This window comes from Coturnix japonica, chromosome 8 (genome assembly GCF_054131305.1).
Source record: "Coturnix japonica strain WE chromosome 8, WE-NBRP24, whole genome shotgun sequence".
NCBI lineage: Eukaryota > Metazoa > Chordata > Aves > Galliformes > Phasianidae > Coturnix > Coturnix japonica.
Genome location: NC_140670.1, coordinates 13,144,395 through 13,161,679, shown reverse-complemented (window position 1 = coordinate 13,161,679; position 17,285 = coordinate 13,144,395). Strand labels below are relative to the sequence as shown.

Sequence of the window (17,285 nt, the reverse complement as noted above, 5' to 3'; positions counted from 1 at the left end):
GCATACTTTGCTTTTCAGGAGTGGCCTCACCTTGAGACTAACAGACTATATATACTCTTTCCCTAGGTTTGCATGTGTTATGACATTACAAATATTCATATATCACTCAAGTCACTAATGGCAGACTATGGCACTATGCCTCTTTAGAGACATAGTAATGCTTTAGCTGGCATGATTTAACAATAGTCACCATTCACTTAAAACATGAGACATGTATGCAGTCTTCATACAGAGCACACTCCTGCACTTCTGTTGAAGCTCTGTTACCAAGTCGTTGAAAGGTAGTTGCAAGTGCAGTTTTTTATGTCATTCTTATCTTTTGAGCAATGATCTTCAAACTACCACACTGTGAAACACAAGCTTTGTAATACACTGCTTTTGCTGGAGAAGACAAATGCCTAATACAACAGGATTGCCTGTAGGCAGTCTTTTGAAAAGTGAACTTTGTTAAGCCTTTTACCTTTGAAATAAGAAAATAACATGATTTTCAAATTCGAGGTGTCTAATATTGTCATTTTATAGGAAATAAAACTAAACAAGCAGAAGATAGTGCCTTCCAGTTTTCAGATTTGAATCAGAAAGTGACCATACTTTCTGAGATTTGTTAGTCTACTATTCCTATATTAATAAATTTGGAATAATGCAACACCATTCAGTACTACTGAACTGATAATCAATAACTCCATAATTTAACAAAAGTATCATATTTAGCAATATGACTTGTGGATACAACTCCACATAAAAAGTTCATACAAAAGGATACAATACATATTTTGCCTCTCTTTTTCTACACCTAAATCTCTATATGTAACTTCTAAACTGTCTGGAAGTCAGAAAGAATACTGCATGCATGGGTATTATTCCACTGTCTTATCTTATTCTATTTTCTAATCTTTCTTATAGCTGTTTTACTACAAAATTTCATCAGTGCAAATAGCAATTCATTCTTAATGGAGCAATTCATCCGTTGTGCATTTGTATATTAGCTCATGTGAGGCATTCACATTCCTTAAATAACAACAGAGATCATAACTTGGAACTTTGTTATAAAAATTAAGTAACAATAAAACCAAATCACTAAGTGGATTGAATATCGAACTATTTTCTTCTCTAAAAATGAGCTGGCAAAGAACGGCACAAGCTGAATTATTTCTTTACAGCACAGAATTCCTGTGTAACTAATAAGATGAAAAAATAACTGTAGGTCTCACAGTTTCAGATTTTGGTTTTACTTTGCCACTGCTGGGTTGAAATTAGGCAGAATAAATAGATGTTGTTTCCTAAAAATAAGCATACTCTAGAATAACAAACAAATAAAAACCAATGAGATAATAAAATTTCACCATCTCACACATCTTACACCTTCTGAAGAATCAGGAAGAATGTTACTTTTCCAAGCATTTACTAGAATTTTCAGGAACAAACTGCCACTGGTATACAAAGTATTGGGAAAAAAAAAAAAAAAAAAGATTGGACAATGGGCTATTCTAATTGACTGAATCCTTGACTCAACTGCTTGATTAGTATTTTTTCTAAGTCAAAATTTTTTACTCTTATTATCACATTTAATTCTCTGGCTTCAGGCTGCACTGTATCCAACATATATGACAACTGAGATGCAAAAATGCTTGAAAAAAATCTCTGTTGAAGAAAAAAATATCAGAAATAGAGGGACATGTTACCAAAAACAATAAGTGTATGAAAGGTGGCAAGAATTACAGCTATTGTGAGGACTATGTGATAAGTTCTAAGGAAAAATTCTAAGCAGTAATGTTCTCTATTCTCCTTCTTGAATATCTGTCATCTAGACCATGTATTGTTGCACAAGAAAGTAATGACATCCATAACATTTTGCATCTTTTTGTGGGGATGCCAGTCATGATCAGAAGAATTAATACAACCCTGGAAACTGCCTTCAGAAAAATTCATCCGGAGACATTTCTTTAGATAATAATGTGACTAGGTAAACAGTACTCAATATAACAATTCGGAATCTTCATGTTAAATAATTCCCATTTACAAGGAGAAAATGTTAAAGCTATATTATTCATAGAGATTTTAATTAGGGAACATACAAATTTTAGGTGTGCTTGCTTAGGCTTTCTGAATTTGTCAAGTCTGCAAAACATGGCCAATAACTTTCAAAAAATGCATTTTCTGATTTTATTGCAAACTCCTAAGCTGCATTAGAATAAAATTTTATCACTGTAGACTGATACTATTCAGCTGCGGATGGAACATATAAAGAATATAGCCGAATTTTTTTTTTAAAAATGAAATATTGGTATATAAATATGAAATATGAATGAAATATCAAATAACAAAGATTATTGTGACTTTTTCTTAAAAGCAAATACGTCATTCTGAATTTAGGTGAAGGTCAGACTTGGTTCTTAAAGAAATCAGTCTGCTCATTTCTAATATTATGTGAGGTTTTATTGCTGGCACCATGGAACTGTATTACAGAGAGAGCTCAAAAAGCCTATACTATTTTAAAAAGGATATGTCCTTGCTACATCTAACAGGGCTTAAGGTTCCTCTGAAGTGTAGCTTACAGAGCAAAACTGTTCTTAAAAAAGCCAGTACGGAACAAGGGAGAATGAAAGGGACTTTGACCAAGATGTTTGCTTTGAAACTGTACCATGGTGGTAGACCTAGTGTAGGCATAACCAAATGCCACTATCTGTAGGTTCCAGCATGCAATTATGGCTTGATTCATATGACAACTCATTTGAAAAAGAGATTACAACCTCCCTTCACAAAAGTAGAGTCCACATGATGTGTACAATGGCTTTTGTATTTAGTATGGTTCTATCAGCATCCTCCAGCACCAAGAGCACTACTGAGGGCTAGAAGAAATTAGAAGCTTAAAACATGGTTGCTGTTATCTGATATGCATAGTGAGCTTAGAATGATACAAGGAATTAGGGTTTTAGGAGATAAAACATTTTTGGACACACATTTTTGGAAACTGTTACCCTTTAAGCTGGACAAGAAAATCTGTTTTTAAAAACTTTGGGTTCATGGTAGTCCAAGATATCTTCTTTGCTTTGGATCTGAGTCTCTGAATCCAACAGAAAAAATAAAAAATAAAAAAATCCTAGTAAATGTTCTAGAATTCTCTTGACATTTGGGAGAAAACTATATTCTCCTGACTACCTGCACTACAAGAATTACATTTTTTCCTCTTTCCCCATAACTCTGATGGAAAAAAAAAAGATTTTGTTTGCTTACTGCGCTCATGAGAGAGTCCAGCACGCTGACAGCAAATGCGGTTCCACATGCAAAGGGCTGTGTGAGGTACAGTTCTGTGTCTGGGTCATCATCATCATCTTGGTCCAAGAACTGAACATTTGAATCATTTACTGAAAACAATAATCATAATAATACAATCATAAAGTGCCTCTGGGTCACCAGTATATGACCTTACATATTACACAGTCAGAAAGAAAAAGAAAAACTTATGTCTGGAAACACAGACTTGTGCCTTTGACGTCACTGAAAATAAAATCAAGATGGATGTGAAAATGTGCATTTACACAAAAATCTTTTGATTGGTATCTTGCTCATGAGATGCGACTCTTGCTCTTGATAGGTGACTATCCCTTTCCTGTAAAAGCAGCTTTGTGGCACCATCTGCCTGCACACAAAAAGGATCCACTGAGCTGTTCCATATGTTGAAACAATCCTGGTATTAGTCAGGTACAATGGCTAAGGTTGTATGAATGCATGTACAGTGAAATGTTGTCACGAGACACCAAGTCAAAATTTCTTTCTAAAATAGAGGCTGCCCATAAAACTCTGAATTAGCCCACAGGCATCTGTTAGCTGTGTTGCTGTGATTCTTACTAGAATGGTGTTAATGCATTTACAGCTGAAAAGACAATAAACTATCCCTTTAACATGTATTTATCTGAATGAATGAACAACATCTCAGCTATTCTCTTGCAGCACTACCTTTTGCTCAAATATTTGTCTATATAACCTCACTGCCACAAATTCTGTATTAGCCAGCGTGAAAAAGGACCTATATCAGACTGCTTTAAAGAAAAGCACAAAGTAATATTTGTCGTTTAGACCTTCTCTGACATTTTATTGTCACAGCTAAGCTCTCTGCCTCTACTTCATTTTCCTTGAGATCAACTTATCTAGTGAATAATGTTTCATTATGTATTTAATTTCCATATTAGCCCTTCTTAGACACAAAAACATGGACTGCTTAGCAATGTCACTGAAATAATATTTAGCTTATTAAATGACAAATTAAATTAAAATCCTGTGAATGGGAGTAAACTCAGAAAACTTTGGGGCATTTTCAGCTGCATTCTTTGACTATGTTCCTAATCCATTACATGAGCCCATCTGATGATCCAAGTCAGGGAGCTTAGAAATCAACATGAGAGCTGCTATTGGTCAGATTTTAGTTTTGGACTTCTAAGTTTAGGAACTGTGCCCGCTATTCTAATCATCCTGCATGGTTTCATTTTCTATCCACTCCTTTCTCAACTTGTATATAGTACCAAATGTGCCATGGTTTGCTAGCAAAATATGAATATTTACAGATAAAGCCTCATTATACTCCTCTAAGAGAGATGAGTGTTGCTGTCTTCCACTTAAGAGTCTCGCTGAACTAGCACTTGGCCATGTTCATACTGCAAATCAGGACCAGAGATGAAGTAGGATTTAAAAACCATACCTTCCCACTTCCAGATGTAACCAGGTAAACATAACTCCTCAGCATTTTAAATGGAGAAGTGTTCTGCTCTGCGAGCTGAAAACTTTCACCCTAGTAAATGCCAATATCTACACTATTCCTTTCTTATATAATGGCTATCAATTTATCCTCCAGGATCTTGAGCAAAATAGTATTTGAAAGCCTGACGCATCATTTCAAAATGTACTTTTTGAAGTGCTCGTGCCTTAGTTTAATTTGCTCACTGAGAGCAGGCACTATTGACAGCAGCATTCTTTTTCCACTTACATCTGGCAGACTAATACCTGACTTTGACACCTGCTTACTAGTTGTGCGTGGTGTCAGCTTCTACAGTACTACAAATCCAGCGTGAATCCTGTGAGTGCTGCTTTATCCCCAATATCTTTATCTACCTGATGAAAGTTAACTGCTATGATGTCTATGAAAGGTCTCCAGGCTGGGTGAAGTAGGCCTGGACGTTGGCTGCTGCACTGTTGGAAATGCTAATAAAAGACTGCTCACAAAGACTTCTGAGATCTCTCTTTATGGGGAGGAAAAACACAGAAGCTTCGATGCTTTTTTTGCAGCTTCAAAACCTGAGCTTCAGAGAGATGGCCTACTCCCCCCCCAAAAAAAACAAATAGCTGAAGGGAAACTGTGATACTGGGGGTTCTTTTCTGATATATTTTACTTCTTCTTTGACTTCCTCTGAGCACCACTAAGGCATGTCCACCAAATTGATAACAGGCTGAAATAACAAACAGAGAAAGAAAAGGAGAGAGAAAAGGAGAGAAAAATTGGCAGGGGGAGGAGGGACCCGGGAGGTGGTAGCCCAGGCCAGAGAAAATGAATTGGTGAGAGGTGCTATGAAAACAGCCGGCAGGTCAGACGAGTGTGATCAAAGGTTTACTGATGCTGCGTGAAAAAAATAAAAAATAAAAAAATCATTAAGAAAGGCCAGAACAAGACAGTCAATTTCAACCAGAACCACAAATAAAACACATTAAAAGCAGTGCCATGAGGGTAGCCCCTCTGATACAGCCAGATAAATAAAGAAAAAGCTGATGACAGTAAGAACAACAACGGAAAATAAGACAGTGATGTGAAGGAAAAAGGCACTTCTTACCCAGTTCAGTTATCATTAGAATGTGGGTTCCACTGTTTTTTTCCTGACTGATTGAAACCAAAGGCAGAAGTTTGCCAGGCTTAGCTAATAAGTAAAGTATTTAGGGGGAAAAGAAAGTACAGAAAGAGAATAAAGTAAGGGAAAAAGACAGGTAAGGCTCTAAAAAATAAAACTGAAAAAAAAAATAAAATAAAAGGACAAAGGACCACAAATCAAGTTTGTATTCGCCATGAAAAAGCAGAACAGCTTCTGCACTTCACATCACACCACTTGACAACATAAATACCCACAGCCAGAGTGGAAATCAGAGCCTGGTTACCTACCATCATCATATTCTCAAGGGTAAAATATCTCATACAGTTATACAGAGATTGGTTACACATGATTAAACAGTTCTGGACCATGAAGAAATAAACAAATAGCCTCTTACTACTGACTAAACACACAGGATATGCCTGCTTATACTTACTGTGGGGTTTTGGGGGGATGTTTTCTGTTCTTTTATAACCTTATCTCAAAGAACCCTGCTTATTTGTTACGTTTTGTAAAAAGTATCTTGTTTGATAGTGTTTGTTTAAAGAAAATGGAAAAAACACAGAAGAAAGAGAGAAATATATTTTAGTTATTCAAATAAAGTGAAACAACTGTAACTAATCTTTCTTTGGAGACAGCAATTTAAAAGAGTTATCAGAAAACATGGCAGTGTAAGATGCGATACAAGGAATTTTCCTGATGTCATGTAAGAAGGGAAGCGGGAAAAAGACAGGGGAGTGTACATGATAGGATAAATGCTCTTCTTACCTAGTTCTGTTATAATAGGGATGTTGGCTCCTGTTGTAATGGAGGGTTGACGTAACAGGCCGTGGACAGGACTGTTGTCTGGAGATGACCTATCCATACCAGGGGGTGTAAAGCCTGAAAAATAATAAAATAAAATAAAATAAAATAGAATAATAAAATAAAATAAAATAAAATAAAATAAAATAAAATAAAATAAAATAAAATAAAATAAAATAAATAACTAAAGATATTTAGACATTAAGTCTATAAAAATAAAAAGACTTAGGCAGATAGACATATAATGATAGAAATTTTTAAAAAGGAGCACCATCAGCAAGGAATTTCCTATGCATTAACTTTTAAAGAAAAGAACAATAAAGACATCTGTCTTTATTTTTATTTTTTTTAAGATTGACTTAATTTTCAACAATTATTTCTTACAAGTATAATCCTTCAGAAAGATAAAGGTCATTTACAAAGAGTAAGGTAGTAATCTGGTAATTTGGTAGCTAACGGAGAAGCTGGAATACATTTTTTTATCCTGGGTACTTAAAACACACTAAATGTTTTGCTTTTTAAAATATGAACATAAATGATTAAGATAATATAAATAAATATAAATAAAATTAATATAAATCAAATTCATAATAATGATGGTGAACCCTGAGTATTAATTTAGAACTTCATTTAAGACCATGGTCAAAACAGTGTTTTTAAGCAAATATTTGTCAGCTAGGAATAGGAATAGGCCAAGCTTGCTTTAAAACACACATTTCTGAGAAAACTTTTTTTTTTTTTAAGCCACATTTTGCCTGAGTTCCTTGACTTTACTCCAGGGACAGATTTTTGTCTCTCATTACTGACCTGAAATAATTTTGATTTTTTAATATGCCAATTCTAAATTAATCATAGAAAAGTTCCTGATATAACTTCATAGTTTTGCAGTGTGGAAACTCTTTCCCTCAGTTAAACTCATTCGTATAGTCATCTGCTACTGAACTCCGAACAAGATGACATGGCTGTTCCTTCAGTTTATAGGCAACTATAAGGATCGCTTGATCTAGAATTATTGATGTAATGGAATTTTTTATTTGACTTTCAGTTCATTCCTCCCTAAATCTCATCTGTATTAATTATAGAATACATAACTAACAAATCTAGAATCAGTGAGAGACTTAGCGCTCCAAAAGGTGCCAGTCTTAATTCCCTATTTACAGCATGAGGTCTGTAAGTAAAGGATGTAGTACAAAAGCACCAGTGCTTCTCCATAAGGTTTACCACTATCAAAGAAAGTACACAGAAGCAAGCTAACATTGGTCAGTTTAACAGAAAGGTACTCACATTACCCGAGTGGCTGGTCTCCACCAAGGTCTCATTACTGATGGTAGTCAGCTGGTATAGAGTTTTCCCTGGGATTACCTCCAGTAGATACCGGCTACAGCAGGCCAGCAAGATGTGCAATAACCCAAGCACCCTAGGGCGGTACGTCTTGGGGGGGATTCATGGAGGACCTGCTGCCCTCTTTCCTGAGAGCTGTCCTCTCCCTGTCTCAGGATGCACTACCTCAAATATCTTTCAGTGAATCAAGCTCTCCAGATGATAAGAGCCCATCAGTATTTCCCAGTCAGCTACAAGCAAATTGAAGAAAGTTGGCATAAATGCTTCTAAATGTGTAAATTCTTCTTATCGTCCTACTACTGCATTGTAAATACATGCAGGTATGCACACATGTGCACACACGTGCTCCATACATGGCTGTTTGCAACCACCTCTCTCTAACCCTTCAAATATTTGTCTTCCTAGACAAATGTCTAGAAGTGTTAGAAGATTGAAGTAAATGTGGCATTTCCGTTTGACACAGACTGTCAGGAGCTCTGTAATTGCACACTGCACACACAGTGCATTCAGTCTGAAATGCAAGAAGCATGTTTAAGTGATATTTTTTCTCCTTGAATGAAAAACAGACTCATGACTAAATATTTTTCATTCTATGATCTGGGAAGGTATAATAAATATTTGTTATTTTAATTTAATTTCCCTGCCTGGGATTAATTCTACAAAGCCTCTTCCAAAAAATACACAGCTATTGTAATATGTTCAGAAAAAGAAGAATTGAAATTCTTAAAGATTTTGTGTGCTTATGTTTGGAGTCACAAAGCACCATCCACCTTCAGGCCATACTCCTGCTCCAAGTCATAAGGTAAACTCTATAGATAGGCTTTCTATTTATTTTTTCTTCCCTCTAGAAGAAGAAGAAAAAAAAGGTGCAGGAAAACTAACCTGCTTTATCAGAACTTTCATTTAAAGGCATGAAAAACTACAAGTGACAGCTGTGCAGATTCAGTGAATGTGACATTTTTGAATTTCTTCAACTTGACAAGTAAACACCTTAAATCGGTAATGCTATATGCATAATACATGACCTGTATTTTGACATCCATCATCAAATGCTGACTTGAGAAAATACAGGTTTGTGCATCAAGGAATAGCACCCATAAAGCTGGGAGAAATTCAGGTCACAGGGTATTAGGAAAAGTCTATTTCATTACAGAAACTGAAACAAGCTAAGGCATCAGATTTAAGATCCATTTTCTGCTGTGAAAAGATCCAATTCCTCTGCACAGAGCATTCATTTAGAAATGACATGCTTTCCTCACAGCCTCTTTTCATTTTCCTTTTCATATTCCATTTTCTCCTTCAGTCACCAAACCTTGTTCCATTAACGTTCATAAAAATAGTAAAGCTGGGCTGATAGTTGTGATCTTCTTCTAACCACAGTGTCTCCTTGCTCAGCAAACAACTAAGGGAGTTGAAGCTACAATTGCTCAACAGGATCGATCTCTAGAGTAAAATTTACACAGGCTCTTGAAGCTGAAGTCATTGTATAAGGAAATACAATGGCAACTGGGGCTTCTGAAAAAGAATTTTTAAAATCTGGGGTCATCCTACCAAAGCTGGCAGTAGTGGTAGCAGCCATAAAATCCAAGGAAGGAAATGGTTTGGAGTTCAAAATTAGGAAATTCTGGCACAGCTTCACAGTGACTTCTGCCCAATGAAAACACTGGTAATAATTACTGACTGCTCTGCTTAAACGAGGTTTGGAGAAACTGGTATGATGGCCAAGTGATCTACTGATTGTGCTGGGCAAACTGTTTTTTTTTTTTTATTCTTATTAAGTTCACTTAACTGGGTAACATCATGTGAAATGCAGTAAGGCCTGCTCTATGTAGCAGCATATAGATCATTTTAGTTTGCTGATGGTAGAGGTTTACCGGAGTTTTAAAACAGAGAAAAATATAGCTGTTGGAGGGATGCACAATACTTCTGTCCTGGGGAACCAGATGGGCATATTCACAAACCAGATTATTATGCTACGCCTATTAAAAAATCTTCAGTTCCAAAGAGTCATAAAAGATACTTTATGGCTCCTTTCCCTTTCAAAAGATGCATGTTTTACTAAACTGGATCTGTGTAGGCAGAATGTAGTTTACCAAACTGAAAACTCTAAAGGTTGTGATACTGTCATTAAAGTGCTATGTAGATTGATAATGCCCTTTAATTAAGGCTATTCTGGGGAAAGGTGCCATGGGATTCATTGGCTAAAGCAAGCACTAAAGTCCTCAAAAATATAATTTCTAAATCATACATGCTGTGAACTAGCTCTGGCTCACCCGAGAAGCATGAAACAGAAGTCATATTTTGGGCATTGACAAGTAGCATGCAGGCAGTGAACTGCCAAACACATCTGTGACAAGTGAACATGAAGGAATATGAGACCAGGATTTTCATTAAGCAGGGACACACAATAATAATTCTCTTACAAAAGGACCTCACAGCTATATCCCTTTGCTACTGTTTTCTGACAATGTCCATTAATATTCAGTTGAATTCAATGTAATGAAAGACTATACCTGTTATTCTCAGAAGTACTGCCACTGGGGTACACCAGGAAAGTTCAGCAGCAGTCATGCAGCTAAAAAGCTGCTGACATTCATGGGAATCTGTTACAGTCATTCAATTTAGGAACAATTCTAGTCTCAAATGTCCCATGCAGTCTCAGACAAAGAGCTGTAGTTTGACCTCAGAACCTGAATATCCCAAATTCTGATAGCAGTTCTGACTTCTATTGTAATTTGTGCCTGAGGATCTAAATATTTTTTGGAGATTATCTCTAAAGGTCTTGAAAAGAAGAGGAATGTGGGAAAGCAGAAATGCCTCTGTAGGCTCCAAGCTCACTTAAGCTGAAATCTCAGCAGCATCCGCAGAGATGCTTTCTTCCACATCTGTGCCCAAACATAGGCAAAGGTACAGCCACAAGGAAGGGAGGGTGAAGAGGATACCTGTCTCAATTGTAACAAGCTCTGAGACTGGAACAACCCCTGGTACAGTGAATGCTGAGAACAGCATTGCAGAGAAAAAGCTGCTCATCTTCCTTCCAAGAAAGTGCCCTTCTCTAATGTCTGTTCATTCCCATTCTGTTGAATTACTCATAGTGAAAATCTCCAAACCAAAATTCTAATGAAGGCACAGGGCAGTGCTGATATTAGCTCTTCCAGCTGTTCCTGGATGTGTTAGTGGACCCACATGTTGAAAGAGCAAATGACTTATAGGTCCTTGTGCTGCTCTAGTGAGATAGGGTCCAGTTGTAAAATCAAAGATTAAGAGAAGGATTGGACTTCCATTATCTTGAGATCTGGGGCTGAATGATACCATATTGTTTCTCTTTTCAGCTTTGAGGCTCTTTATTCACAGGCTCTTTTGAGAGTCTTTCCCCAGTTTGAGTCTCATTTAGAGTTCCACTATCAACCATATACAAAACCTCATGATGAAGTCCTTCTGCAAATGCCTGATTTTTACACAAAGTCTCATACAGTAAATACCCAGACCATAACTGCAGAGGTACACCAGAAACTTACATAATTCAAAACTACCAAAATAAATGGGCTTTCTTTACTAAAACCTCTCAAAGCATAGCCTTGATATTTTCTTGACACTATCTTTGTTTTTTCTCTCATTTTGTTCTGGAAGTACCAGCAGAATTAAAGACATATTTGAAAAGAGGTAGAAAAGATACTCATAATTGCTCATTCAACATGTTGTGGACAGCAATTATCCAAAACACTTATTGTGGAGTATACCTACATTCATAACATCATCAGAAATGATAATTCCTGCTTTTTTACGCACTTACATTAGTGTTAAAGGTGACTATATATTGAACTGTTCCTACACTCCATTTGCCATTTTAAAAGGTTTCTATGCTAGATACCTCCAAGGGTATAAAGTTGTTAGTATCTAAGTACAGCACAGGCTTGCAGGTAAAATAATTTACTATAAAACGATGTGAATTCTTTCTCAGTTTGGTCATTAACCGACCTTGCACATCTAGACCCCAAATGAAAATAAATAAATATGCTGAATAAAACTTATCAAATAAATCAAGCTATATTACCTAGTTCAGAGACAGGTATTCAATAAATACAAATAAAAATAGAAAGCTTACCATTAAAAATGATATATAATCATGTTAGGCAAGATTCTACATTATGTCATTATATCATCCTACATTATATCAAATAAAGTTGTTTTTTTTTTTTTTTCCTTAGTAAAAAGGAAAAGCAAAGCCAGATTTCATATCAAACAAGCAGTAAAAACATTTTGATAAATACATTAAACAATGCTGTCCAACACATGATTGGCAACTACTGAAACATAAATTAAACAAATTTCCTATTGCTGCTTATGGGAAAATTATGCAGATTAGAATTTGATTAGGTTTATATCATGAGACTCAATTTGGACTTTTAATCTATTAAGCTCCAATAAATGAGGCATCTGAATAGCTCCCCTGAGCTGCAACAGTAATAACCACAGCAGTCATTTTTTGCAATATGTAATCTGACAATTTCTTTAACAGATGAAGTTAAGAAAATTCCACATCTTTAAGTACAATTACTTCATAACTTCTACAAAATTTCAGGTGTATGCAGTGAGGAAATGGATCCATACAAAATGCTTAAACAGACATTTTGTGATAATCAACATCTGTCACTCTGTTCTAGCAATACTGTTTTTCCATTGACTTGGATTTACTTATGTTAGACTTCATGGTCTGTGTGGGCTAAATAGTGCCAGCAGACTTTTAAATTACTCAAGTTGGAACTGAGCTGGAAACCTACGATAAGATGTCATTAAGTTCTCTATAGGCTGAGTCAAAACTAAAATCCCACATTCAAGGTTGTCTTGGGGATCAAAGATTGGATTGGGAAGGCTAGGGCCTCATTTTATCAAAGAAATCTGAACTGGATTCCCAGAAGTGAGTGCTGAGACAGGTTGGATTCAGATCAAGACCACCTCTAATTTATATGGCAGTGGTCTACTGCACATTTCCTGCAGTTTAATCTATATACAAGTATCCGTAAGTTCTCAAGTCTCACTTCATTTTGTAAAGAGCAACTCTCAGCAAAGAGTGCCAACTAGGGGCCATTTTGCATCATGTCCAGTCCTGTCAGATTTCATCAAATCTTGTCACAACTCTTTAGCTGACAGGATGCCATAAAAGCACACAGAAAAGTGTCAGTATGCAGGTGACTCCAAAAAAATTAAATTTGTAGGACTTGATTAAATGCTTGGAATAATGGGACACTTTTTTTTTCTTTTTTTCATTTTAGTGTGAATATGTTTTTAAATATATTAACAGATAATTATATAATTGACATAAACATAAGAGTCAAACATATTAAAAGGAAACTACATATTAAAGAGAAGTATGTTAACGTGGAATTTAAATATTTTAACATAGAAATTCCTTCTGATCTGGCATAATAAAAGAAAGATTAATCATAAGCCAAGATTTTTTAACAGAAGTCCAAGTCGAACTTCTTTTTGTCGCTCAAACACTGCCTTTGGTAACACACGCAGCTTAAGAGTAATAGCTGTGCTAAAGACATTTCATATTCAAAAATGAATTTCATATTCTGCCTAACACTAACTCAACCAACTTTTCTGGAGAAAAGTTCTCACCTAGGTGCAAGAGGGCTTGCAACTTGGTGACCTTTGTGGTCACTTTGAACTCAAGCTAATCTATGATTCTACACTACATCTCTGCTGCAGTCTAAAGAGAACCTTGCAAATAACACAATGCGCCCGATTTTAAGTGGGAGTAAGGAAATATAGTTTTAGGGATTGGAGTATATTTTAAAAATGTATCACTTCAACAGCACAATTTCCTCTTCAGAAGTAACGAAACTGTGTGTAAACCAGCCCTGCTTCTGATTCCAAAGTTCACAGAAATGGCTAACACATCAACACAGTCTTATGCTCTGTTCTTATTAATATAACCACCCTGTTCTGTATGTCATATATACAGAATGCCACATTCTATTTTAGTTTCACTGTAAGTCCATAGGATTCTGAAAGTGGCTATTTTCTTGTAGACACAGTGCCTGAAGAAAAACAGTGATATTACTGAAGGTACCCAATTGGTAAGGTTTGAGAAACTGCTTCACTCAGTACAGCTTCTAGAATCAAGAAGGAAAAATGTACTTTCATTAGCTAACTTTGCAATATATTGGCTCACAATATTTCCCCTCTTCACTGAATATTAATCTTAGAAAGAAAAGTAATTCATTCATCACCATAGAGCATGCCAATTTATTTTGACTTCTTGCTATGATCCTTAAGGGTTTTGCTTATCTCACATAGTTCAGATATCATTGTATATTTTAAAAAGCAACAGCATAAGGTTATTTACACACACCTGACATTTATTTAATTTATATGGCATACAAAATTCATTTTTTACTAGAAATCAAGCTGGTAGAGACAATAATAATAATAAAGTGTTTTGTGGCATTCTTTAAGTAGTGAAAATTAAGTGGCAACTATAAAATGTATGACACTGTATCCAGTACACAATACAATCATTCTGAAAATTTATGAGCTCTTTTTTAGTTTTCAGCATCATACTGACTATTTATGGTCACTCACTCATCTAAACATTACTGTGGGGTTTAAAAATGGCTTAATAAAAGACTTAACACATTAACTTTCCCACTCAATACTATTTATTGTAAAGTTTAAACAGATTGTTACAAATTGTTTTCACGTTAGAAATTCAGTAGTACCAGGATGAGTGTAAACAGCCATCCTTTCAAGTATGGGCTTTTAATATTTCTGAGCATCTATTTCTTGTTATTTGATTCTAATAAATATTCAACTGGAAATGTGTTTTTATAACAAGTGTGAGGTAGTTAAAAAAAATTGAATCTGAAATATAAACCTGCAAATAAATAACATGGTCTACTTCAAACCACATAATGTCAAAAACTTAGTCTTTCTTTACATTTGATATGGGTAATCAGAGTATCATAAAAGACAAAAATGTAAGTATATAAATACATATATGCACACATATACACACACACACATATAGGAACTTCTTATTACTGAAATGTTTGAAATTATATTTCTAAGAAGATATACAGGAACAGCTAAAACATGAAAAAATTAGAAGTTTTGAGGATTTACAACAAAGCTGGTCTTTAAAATACAAAGGTTAAAATCCTAAACAGAATGGTACAAGTATCTTTTACGAATTTAATTTTGGTTAAAGCATAAGCTGTTTTTGAGAGGTGTTATTCTCAGTAATAAAACATTTATTCTTAAGAATTTCTGATATAATTGTAGAATTACTAATCCAACCCATCTGTCCTAAAAAAACAGAGGAAACAATTCCCACAAGTTTTTCTCAGTACCCAAATGACACTGTCTGGTTTCAGCAAAATCTCCTTCCTCTTTTTTGTCATAGTTGGTGGAGAATTTTTTTCAAAAATTTCTTGCTATTTCTGCCCTTACTGATAAAGACTGATAAAAGATAAAGACTGATAAAAATTCAGCAGAAATATGAAAGCACCTAAACTCATTATCCAGCCAAAGTATTTGAAGAAAAACTGCAAAACAAAAAGGAAATCCATTTGAGGCTGCTCTAAAAGTAATGTCTCCTATTTTATTGTTTTGGCTTATGATGTCAGAGGCAGATGTTGGTGGTACAGCAGTAGAGGCTGAACCTTCACGGCATCTGACATGGAAGTCCATATGAAGCAAAGGTGTGTCATTGACTTCCTCAATGCAGAAAAAATGGCATCCACTGATATTCATCAATGCTTGCTGATGGACGCTGATGGACACCAACGAGTGGATGTGAGCACAATGAGGCAGCAGGTGCTGCATTTCTGCAGTGGTATCAGCAACAGTGGTTTGCCTCCACTGGTGGAGATATTTACAAGGATAGCATGCAGGCTCTTATTCATCACTGGTGAAAATACATTAGTAATAGTGGTGACTGTACTTAAAGAAGTTTTCTTTTTTTCTTTCACTGAGAATTTGATCTATCAAATAATGTTATAGAGATCTTTTTTTCTTTTTTTTTTTTTTTGTCATCATTTCCATGGAAATGAATGTGAGGCATTACTTTTGGAGCATTGTATATATCTACATTGCAGAGATACTTTGTCTTCTAATAATAACAAGTATTCATGATCCTGTGATAGTAGAACGGTGTTTGAAATCTGAATCTGAATAACAACCAAATCTGATATCCAAATCTATAGTTCAATCTCAACTATACACTCATAGGAGCTACCTTACATCTCTAAGAAATGTTGGCAAAAAAATCACAAATTCTTATGACATTACAGAAATCTCATGCTACCTCTTGTATCCAATTAACCACAGAAATTCTATATTAATATTGGGGATTATTGAATAAAAATAAGTAAGTAGTCAATAACAAAGTTTATCCTTCTTGCTTCTACAAAAAAAGATCTTATTGTACCATTTGTAAAATTCACACCCTTTTAAAAAAAGCATTAGGAACACAGAAGGTATCAATTCTCAAAAGAAAGCAGTTTCTCAGAATGGCCTGCATATCCATCTCTGAGGATGCTGAAAGCTTTGGAAGGTTGTATGTATCCTGAAACTACCAAGTTTTTGAGACTGCCTATTTTGGAAAGGCTGGTTTGCCTCAAATTCAACCATGTCAAACTTCAAGTTTGTTCTGATAGAAGAATAAACAACTATTTATTGTTTTGTCCTAATGCTGGCTGTCTAATGGCAGTTCTGTAACTCACCAGCAGGAGTTAGTTTCTACTCTTCAACAATGGCTTTCACATCAGGATTTAATTAGTAAAAACAAGGAAGTAAAATCTACCTTTCTCCTGGAACCTTTCTAGCTCCAATGAAATCTGTGGGATTTCCACACTAAAGATACAGTGACACTGAACTATGAATTCAAGTATGTCCTTTAAAATAAGCAATCTTCATGCATATAAATAACCATTTATTAAACAAACAATACGTACTGAAACAAGAAAGACAGAAGAATTAAGCTCATGAGGCTGCCTGATATGGCATATAACTTTCAAACTATCTTGCAATCCTGTAATATATTATCTATACGTTCCATTTTCTTGAAGTTATCTTCATAATCAGGATGCTATCACAAGTATCATGGGCATTGGAACTATTTTTAATTTTAATTTAAAGAGCAATTAAAGAAAGACAATGGATACACAAGGTAATAAAGTAAGTGATTAGCAGCATGCAAATGACATAGGCTTAATGATAATACCCTATTCTATTCTCCAAAGGGTCTGTTGAGAGGAGCCCTTCCTACATGTGGTTGTT

The 17,285-nt window shown here is 35.2% G+C and overlaps 1 protein-coding gene and 1 long non-coding RNA gene across 50 annotated transcripts in view; one reads left to right on the top strand and one right to left on the bottom strand.

The window, feature by feature from the left end:
* Window positions 1-17,285, bottom strand: part of KCNMA1 (potassium calcium-activated channel subfamily M alpha 1) — a 409,269-nt gene that overhangs the window by 16,850 nt on the left and 375,134 nt on the right. For 27 of the 49 annotated variants that reach the window (XM_085554238.1, XM_085554239.1, XM_085554233.1 and 24 more), the window contains 2 exons: window positions 6,621-6,734; window positions 3,235-3,365 (listed from right to left, as the gene is read on the bottom strand). In XM_085554238.1, coding sequence (XP_085410364.1) covers window positions 3,235-3,365; window positions 6,621-6,734 — 245 coding nt within the window. Of the gene's footprint in view, window positions 1-3,234; window positions 3,366-5,819; window positions 5,904-6,620; window positions 6,735-17,285 lie in introns of all 49 variants that reach the window. The other 22 variants (XM_085554236.1, XM_085554216.1, XM_085554217.1 and 19 more) reach the window with 1 other exon arrangement.
* Window positions 1-17,285, top strand: part of LOC146759951 (uncharacterized) — a 135,595-nt gene that overhangs the window by 89,568 nt on the left and 28,742 nt on the right. The window lies entirely within an intron of this gene.